At 37.5% G+C, this 9,629-nt stretch overlaps 1 protein-coding gene across 3 annotated transcripts in view; it reads right to left on the bottom strand.

Annotated features, from left to right (window-relative positions):
* Positions 1-1,582: 1,582 nt before the first annotated feature.
* The window catches only part of UACA (uveal autoantigen with coiled-coil domains and ankyrin repeats), a 30,535-nt gene continuing 22,488 nt past the window's right edge, over positions 1,583-9,629 (bottom strand). For all 3 annotated transcript variants that reach the window (XM_084532674.1, XM_084532676.1, XM_084532675.1), the window contains 4 exons: positions 5,946-8,648; positions 5,239-5,391; positions 4,221-4,286; positions 1,583-3,464 (listed from right to left, as the gene is read on the bottom strand). In XM_084532674.1, the coding sequence (XP_084388800.1) occupies positions 3,393-3,464; positions 4,221-4,286; positions 5,239-5,391; positions 5,946-8,648 (2,994 nt within the window). In that variant the 3' untranslated portion in view covers positions 1,583-3,392. The remainder of the gene's footprint in view (positions 3,465-4,220; positions 4,287-5,238; positions 5,392-5,945; positions 8,649-9,629) is intronic.

The raw sequence follows: 9,629 nt of genomic DNA, 5'->3' as shown, positions 1-9,629 counted from the left end.
TCACCTTTATTTTTTCCCTCTCATATAAATATTCCTCTGTCTCCAGTTAAAGAAACATTTTTAAACGAATCAAGAAAGTAGGTTCTCTATTCCCAGCTACCAATTCATGTTTCATAGAAATACAAAACTTACTTATTCTCTCACATGCTTTATATATACAGTTCCTATGTGGACTTCAGTGAACCAAGCCAGCAGTCACATTCAGGCTTCTAGTAACGTGACGGAGTTAAAGTTGCTAAAGTGATCTTGAAGTCATCTAAGAGTCAAACCTATTTGTGTCACTGCTGGAACAGCAGTTACAACAGTCAAGCCTTCACTCAAGAAGAAACCTGGAAACGCTGAGGTTGTACACTTCCAGCATCTGTTCTGGCACTGGTCAAGTTGTGGAAGAACAGTAAGTATTTTCAACTAGCAGCTTACACTCGATGTTTTGAGCTGGTGTTTAAGAGGCACGTTAATCGATTAAAAAGAGAGGACAAAAGTAAATTATTTCAGCAGAAGGAAATCACTCTGCTTACTAAAAAAATAAAAAGATACAAATACTATTCAAAAAGCTTTTAAATAGTTAGCCTTACTCTGCAGTAAAAAAAAAAATTGTTGGAGATTACAAGACCCATATAGTACATCTGAGAGTATATAAAGTTATGGGGAAATCATCAGTGGAAATCACTTCAATGGTACCCTGTACGTTAACTGACTCCGTGAAGTTGACAGAATACATCTACTGGCTAAGGGGATATTTAGACACATCAAATCACAGACACATCAAAAAACAGTTCTACTTAAGTGTCATTTCCTCTTTAGAAAACCTCAAACATTTATTCTTTTACACACAGAAGCGCACACACACTTAAAGGTCAAAGAAGAGACTTACAAGAACCCTGAAGAAAGGATCTGCTTACTGACTCAGAAAAGAAGCAGCTCCTGTAAAGCCTTCAAGGTCCAATGAAGATATCATTGTTCCAGTCACTGTTTAAATACAGTAAAGTTTCACTTGCACTGTTCATACCCTAACAACTGAGGACCTTACTCATCTTCACATCCCACGTGCAACAATAGTTACACCAAGTAACTAAAAATCAAGTTAATTGTAAAAGTAGGGAGCCCCTCTCTTTCAATTCGTAGCAAATAAGCCAACTTGAATAGTGTGCCAAGGAATTACCCTGCAAAGACTGCTTAGCAAGTCAGGCAGCAGTGTAACATGTTACATGAACATGTTTTCATTAAAAGTAGTAGTAGAACTTCACTGTTTCACCCCTAAAACCTAGGGACTGGTACAACAGGCAGCATGCCCTGTTTGATGTAGAGGTGGCCAGGGCAGATTTACTCTGAAGAGCTAACTGGAGAAGCTTTATCTTTGATTCTTGATTAATATCATCAGAATTTTTACCAACCACAAATTCTGAAATTAGATGGAAAAACACCAATCCCAAAAAACACCAATCCCAGCAGACATCTAAAAATAAATGTGTTACCTGGTATTTGAGAGCATTGAAATGACTTCAATATCCTTCATGACCCACTACTTTGCCAAAACTATTTACATTGCTTTACCTTTTACAGAATTGACCACTACAATAAAAAAAGAAGAAAATATTTTATTAATAATGTAATATGGGAAAATATTAGAAAAACATACATAGAACTCCCTCAATAAAGAAACATACAATATCAAAATATGCCAGAGTTAGTTAGTATATTAAAACAATTTCTCTCTAATAAGAGTTTCAAGTAATGCAATCATAAAAGAATTTGGCTAAAAGTAATGTATATATACTGAGATGTTTTCTGTAATAGTCCTCTAAGAAATTAAAGGAAAGCAGCACTAGATCTGTTGTACTACAGACGTATTTAGTAAATATATTAAATGTATTTATATAATAAAAACTGTCCTGCACATTTATCACTTTCTGTATCCCCCTCTACGTGGCAGTCATCTCTTCAATTCTATGACATGACTCTGCCCAAAAAGGGACACAAAAGGAAATAAATATAACATCACTGGAAAAAAAGAAAAAGAGACCTAAGCCTGCAAGGGACAGCTTGTTGGGAAGCCCAATTAACGTGAAGCAAAGAATTCAGCGTTCTTTCTTAAGTCTTTATTTTTCTGGAACATGGAAAAGGCAGCTCATCTTCTCTGCATCAGGATGCCAGGTTCCTACTTGCTAGTTATAAGCAAATGCTTTCAGCCAAGTAGCTTGAAGTTAACAGGGCTACCGACAGCACTCACGCTGTTTGCACTATTAGAACACCAACATATGTTATTAGGCTCACTTCTGAATTACTTTCTTTGAATAGTCCCAAATTATTTTCTGCCATAAAACTTACTTATGGGAATATCATCCTTCAGTTAAAAATGAAGCCCTGCTTTAATAGGTAGATTCCAAGCAAATAAAAATTCTCATTTCATTAATCTTACTATTTGCATCTTTCCCCATAAATAATCAGATTATAGTACATAATTTACAGTTAGGAGGAAAATACCTTAAAATTCCATGAGATAGTGTTTGAAAATCCAGCAACTAAATTATCTAGTCCACAGCTAAATGAGCTGCTCAGTCTACATCCATATTATGCCTAATGAAGAATGAAATTATACACAAGTAGAACTATTGCATTTATTTCAAAATGCTGCTCTACCAACTATGACACTCCAGTCCTACTACTTTAGCCTACAGTAATCAATATTACAAAGCATTCATGAAAAATTTCTTGGGTCAGGGGATAAACAAAGTTAGTGTTCTGATGGAAAATTTGATTTTTGTGTCTTGTAAAAAGCAAAGGCACTACATCTTAAAGTTTATTTAAATAAAGTCTGTAACTTGGCCAGCCAAGTTACAGCGTATACCTAAATACCCTCCATCGAGCTTTGCAGCTGACTTTCTAAACACATTGCAATAAGTGTCGATCAGCTTAAGTTACAAATAAAATAGTCACTTTCTTAATTGAAGGAGTTATACAGCTACAATACTTATCCAAGCTCATTTGAACATAATTTATTTTCAACCACACCATGAGAGTTCAAGTTATAGGACAAACTGGAATTTCTAGGTATAGGCCTCATTTTAAGAAGTGGTCAATCAGACATTGAAATAATTTAACTACTATGTCATCATTTTGACAGTCAATTTGCATACCAATTTTAAAATGTTCTACATCCTTTATTAATCTCTTGAAAGAAGTGTCAGCTCTGAAACTTAGTAGCTCTATTTTACTGTTTTGGAAGAAAATATTTCATTTTTTAAAGTTGTTTCTTATATGAAGTAACTTTCTGGGGTTCTAATTGTAGCTGTATTATCACAATTACACAAATCTCATGAAGGTTATCACTACCATAATCACAGCATTCCTACAAGCTGCAGCAGCCTTCAAGAACAACGGCACTAAACACGTCAGCAAACAAGTCCCTGTCTCATTCGAATGATCTGTAGTAAAGCAGCCTGGACATCTTCATCCATGTGACCCTAGAGCAAGCAAACACTTAGTTAAAAAGTAAAATAGGAAAAAGTCCCATAAAATGTCAGCCCTTCATAAGCTCATATTAGGAGATTCTTCAAAATTGCTCAGAAGTCTTAACTCATTGCTGTATTTTCATCATCAAATGTTGTAGGAACCCTGTTACAGTTTTCTCATTTGAGAAAGAATGGTCTGCCTTTCTGACCCAGTAGAGTCTTGTACAAAAATATGATTTGGGGAAAAAAAAACAAAACCATACTGTTCGTGTTCTCTGGAAGCAACAGCTTGCTGCTGTAGCAGTGGTCCTTCTTGTGCACACTTAAGTATCTGAAGGCACAACACAAGTTAGTTGCTCAGCTCTTCACTCAGCGAGAGCCACTCAACAGGCCTGCATTAAGATTTCCAGCTCCTACTTGACTTCTCTCCCACATTACGTGAGATAATGCAGAATTAATATGCTCACATCACCAGACATCATCATCCTCAAAGCAGGTTCCTGCTATATATAATCACGCTGTAGACAAATGGCCATAAGAACACAGCATGGTAAGACTACAGTTGTATTGTGCTTTTTTGTGGGATCAGTCCATTCTCTCAACTTCAAAATTAAAACTCAGCTTCAAAACAGGTTGCTAATTTAAAAAGCTAATTAACAGATACTACTTTCAAGTTTGACGTCTTCTAGCATGACAGGTGGAAATGTTTTAAGTACCTCTACATGCAGATGACACAGTAAAAACAATCTGAACTTGGGACTATCATACCTGTACGGCACTAAGAAGATGTGTCCGATAAACTGAAACTACCTCTTGATGCTGCCTTTTAGCATCCTATAAAAGGAAGACAAGGAAAAGAAATGAAGTCATTAAATCAATACCTATTCTTCCCATTTCCAGCTTTGCTGCCTTGGTTCTGCACACTAGACAAAGAAAAAATTCAAGGTTAAAGTTAGCTATATCCCCTCCGCTAATCAGGGAAAGTCACTTTTTCACCTTTTTTATTGGTTATTTGCAGCAGAGTAATTTTGCTGAAAGGCTGTCAGAGACAGGCTGACCTAGTGTACCAGCCCAGGTGCTAAAACAGAAAACCTGTTCACCAACAGCATTAGCCATCTGTTTAAAAAAAACAATTCAAGCATGCTTTGCCTTACAAGGGCCAACCTTGCAAATATTATTGAAGATGCATCCTATTTCTGAACAGATATACTAATACCTGACTTTGCTCACATACGTAGCTTTAATTATGAGCGCTACTTAAGTCACAGGAGCCAAAAATGTACGCACTTGTGCACAAAACCACAGCACTTAGCACAAAGTGTTCCCCTCCGCTGTTAGTGCTTAATGGTAAGTAATACACTTCACAACATTTGCAGACAAGAGAACAGACAATAACCAAATCCATTAAGAAAGGACCACCTTGCTTTCTTTCAGAGTGAGAAAATACGTGGTTCGTCTTTTTTTGATAAGAAATATTAGCATGGAACTAGCACACAGAAATGGTCTTGGCATGAACTAGAGCAGCATCTTTCCATATCTCCTAAGCACAAGTTCTCTGTGCCCATTTCAACTGGAAGAGTTCCTAAATGTTGCAACTCTAGCATGCACAAAGAAGCAAACAGATTTACAGACAGAAGTAGTTAGAGAAAAAAACAAAAGCACATTTATGAATACTCTGCTGTTCCTCAAAGCCTACGCCCACCGTGCTCTGCTGACCACATACTACAGAAGAATCACTGTAAGCAGCATGATTGTGTGTCGGACAACACCTTGCAGAATTACTTACAGCTAGCTGTTGTTGCAGTGTTTTTACTTGGTTCTGAAGCATTTCAACCTGCTGGTTCTGCCTCTTGGAAGGAATCCCACTGGTGTACGTAAGCTGAGACAAGCCATTAAGAGCTTGTTTTAACCGCTCCACATCATTAAGCAGTTCTGTAATCTTTAAAAGAAGCACATAAAAAAAAAACAACTCATAAGGATGCCTCATTGAAAAAATGATATTAACTTAGAAAAAGTCTGGTGAAGAGTGGCAACCACTGAAGAGTTTCTGTCCTGGCATGCCATCATACTGGCTTAGAGACAGGGGGTGAGGGGAGAGACATCTTTTGTACAGAACGTACATTAACATGTATAACACATGTATTAACACTTGGAAACCAAGACAGGAATAGTTCTTGTATTTAAAAGACAACCATAAACATTCAAGCCACCAAACTGATGGAAGAATGAGTTTATACCCCAAGAGTCTGGAACTCAGGTTGGTAGTTTTATCGGGTTGACCACAACATATGATATCAAAAGCTAACAAGGAATTAGAAAAAATTAGCATAATGCTACCAAAGCCAAGACTTCAGCTTTGCAGATTTGGGCCAGTCCTGCATACCTAATGCCCCATACACCATCATACATGAACAGCTACATAACTGCATCTGCAACCTAGCTCTTTGCCACTACATTAAAAGTGTTAGGACCATTAACAATCTGACAGCCTACCTTGTTATCCTTGGCTTCCACCTGCTTTGCTGACTCCTGTATTCTCTTCTGCAAGTCAATAATTGTCATCAGTGATTTATCACACCTTTCTTTCTGGTCTTTAATTTCTTGCTCAATACTGCAACTCTGTAACTGAAGCAATTCCTTTTCATCCTTTAAAGAAAGCTCATTCTTTTTAGCTTGCAAAGCCTCTTCACATGCTTCCTCATACTTTTTATTTACACAAGACAAGTCTTCAGCTATGCTATTAATTTGGGCCTCCAGAGTACTTTTCATGGATTTGTATTCTGCCATGTCAATCACTTCTTTGCTCTCCAGGTCTGTTAGAGCTTGTCGATTAAGCTGAATCTCAGCCTGCAACTTCTGGATTTCCTCATTTTTAACTTGGTTTTCACCCTCCTTTTCTTTTAAACTGTTTTTGGCTGCTTTGATTTCCTGTTCCAGCATTTCCTTCATTTGTGTATATTCTACCAAAGATATTGAAGATTGTTTTAGATCCAACAATTCCTGCTGTAGTTCTCCTACTTTTAGTGTCTCTTTGTCGTAACATTCCTTCTTACTTCTGAGGGCTTCCTTTAGATCCTCTATAGTGTGACCAAGCGCCTTCTTCAAGGCTTCAATTTGTTCCACTGAAAGGTGCTGACCCTCCAGAGGAGCCTGCAGAGGTGCGTTCTGCTTGGCACTCTCCTGCAGCTCACCTTTCTCATCTTTGTTGCCTGTGTATTTCTGCAGCAATTCCCTCAGTTGCTTATTCAGCTCCTCCATTTTGCTTGCAAACATTTTTTCCAATTCATGGGATTTCTCGGCAAGGATATAGTTCTGTTGCAAGTCATTTTGGATGGACAAAATGCCATTTTTGAGCTTTTCGTTCTCCTGTTTGTACTTCATGTTTTCCTCCTCGCTTTCTCTGCACTTCTGCGCCTGTTCCTGCAACTGCGCTTTTAATTCTTTCACTGTAGCTTCAAAGCTCTGTTCTCGGTCTTCAAAGGAGGCAACTGGGGCATATCTCGATTTAATGCATTCCTGAATTGTGTCAAGTTCCTTCTTCTGGGCTTCAATTTCTGCGTGTAACTGTAAGATTTCTTCTTGACCCCTCTTATATTCAGCCATTATTGCAGCATTGTTTTCCTGAAGTTCCTGCATGCTTTTATTTAAAGTAGTCACTTTGGCTTCATGATCTTTTAAGCTTATATACTCAGTTTGTAATTGATTCTGTACAAGTTTCACCTGATTTTTCAAGGTTCCATTTTCTTCATTTACCCTCACAAATTCTCGCTTTATCTCTTCAGTTTTTTCCTTCAGATCTGACAGCTCCCTATTAGTCTCTTCTAGTGTGTTATTCAAAACTGTTTTAATCTCTTCATGTGTTGTAGCTAAAACATACTGATCCCTGAGAGTCTCTCTTATGACTGTGTTTTCAGACACTAGTTTGCACATTTTTTCTTGTTCATCATCGTATTTTTTCTGAAGCTCAGCAAGCTGACGTTCAAGTTCAATACCACTAGATTTTAGAGCTTCCACTTCTTTTTTGTGCTGCTCTGGAGACAGGTACACAGCTTGGAAGTGGCTGATGTTCTCACTTAAGTTGTTCTTCTCCACCAGTAACTTTTCGGCTTCTGCTTTGCTTTCATTGTACTTTTTAGTTATTTCAAAAAGCTTTTTGGTCAGATCACCAACAGTCACATCACTTGTTTTTTTCAATTCTTCATGGATTTTTAAAGGCACATTCTGGCTTTTTATTTCAGTTTTTAACACTTGGATTTGTTGCTTAAGCATCTTGTTATCAACCTGAAAACTTTCAAGTTCCTTCTGCAGCGCTTGATTCTTCTGTGATAATTCAGAAATTGTTTTCCCAAGTTCCTTGCTTTTTTGCTCAAATCCACTCCTCATTTGCTCATGGTCTTCTGGCTTTATATGCTGAGCAAGTTTAGCTTTCTGACTCTCAGATTCCTTCTTTAGAAGGCGAATCTCTGCCTGCAGTTTTTCATGCTCTCCTTCCATCTCTGCTAACTTCCTTGCTTTCTCATTTACTTCATTTGATAACAAACTCTTCATGTTTTCAAATTTCTCTGAAGTTACAGAGTGGGCTAACTTTGCTGCTGTTTCTTTGAGCTGTCCTTCTAACTCCATGACATTTTTTCCCTTTTTATCTCGCTCCATCTCCAACTTAACAAGTTCCTTCTGCAACCTTTTATTCTCTTCCACCAGCCTTCCTTCATCTCTCTTAAATTCTGCCACTAGCAATTCATTCTGCTTAATCTGGTTCCTTAGTTTACCCACTTCAGCAGAGGCTCCTTCATACTTTGTTTTCATTTCCTTCAACTGATCCTTCAGCTCCTCTGTTACCTTACTGTTTCCCGAAGCAGCTTCGTTAGTCAAGTGATCCTTCAGAGCAAGAAAGTGTGTCTGCATTTGCTTAACTTTGCCTTCCGAGTCAAACATTCTCTTCTGTACATCTTTTAAAGCATCTTCCAGTTGTTTTATCTGTCCGTCAGATTCTTCCTTGGTTCTTTCACATTCTGATGCCAACGCTTTACATTCAGATACCTTGTGAGACAGTTCTCTCTGCAATTTGTTTATTTCTTCTTTTGCTGCACCATAGCAGGTCCTCATGTTGTCAAGTTCTTTCTTTAAAGTTTCCTTCTCTGAACTGGATGATTGGTTAGGCAGGGACAGCTCCAGGGGTCTCAGCATAGACCTAGACTGAAGATAAATTGGCACAAAAGTAGATACACACTTTTTCCCAAGTCATGCACATGTGCATTGTCAAATTCATAACTACTTTATATCTGTGCTGATATGAGCATAAAATTTTCAGACTTTCTTTTTAAATACACTATTCTATTCCCGCCCATACTATAAAATCCATATTTCAGCTTTCAACAATAAAAATTGATTATAATTCTAGTTATTTTTTCCCAGTCATCAGACACTACTGACATTAAAATGCAGCTACAGTACATTCATTATTTTCCCTCATTATTCATATTTAATCATACATCTGCTCAAAGAAATTGGATTTAGTAAGAGTGTCCCCTCCCTCAAGCACATGAAAACAACATTAAAAAGGAATTGGAAGAGACTGAGTATGTCATGATTAACAGGACCTCCTTCTCAGAAAGGACGGAAGAAAACAGCTATTTTATTCTCTGTCCAATAAAGGATATTTAAAAAAAAAAAAAAAAAAAAAAAACTTTTGCTGTTCTGCTATGAGGTCTTCACTGCCAACCATCACTTTGCTACCAGGCACTATGCTCATTACATGGCACAGACCTGCTCTGGGGAACTCAGTTGTGCTGCAAGTACTTACTACTTTCAGGTCACTTCCTGACACGATTAGCTTAAAGCCACTTATTGTGGACAGGGTTTGGGTCTTTGGCTGGGTGATTTTTGAAGGCTGCTAGCTATCAGCAAACAAAATTGGCAGGAAATTGTTAAGTTGGCTGGAAAATAAAGTCTTATGAATTGTAACTGAATTTAAAGCAGGAAAAAGTTATGGAGATGAAAAACCAGTTATACTTGGAAGTGTGACTGCTAACCCAGCAATGTGCTGATTCGGTTTAAAAATGCCCATTACAAGCCATTCAGTACTGATATCCTCACAGTATTTAAAGCCATTTCACAAACATAACTCTAGAGGGCACCACCAGTTAAAAAAAACATAGCAAGCCTAGTATATAAAAT

Source organism: Aythya ferina (assembly GCF_964211825.1).
Source record: "Aythya ferina genome assembly, chromosome: 11".
NCBI lineage: Eukaryota > Metazoa > Chordata > Aves > Anseriformes > Anatidae > Aythya > Aythya ferina.
The sequence above is the reverse complement of the archived record's forward strand: the minus strand, read 5'-3'. Positions and strand labels throughout refer to the sequence as shown.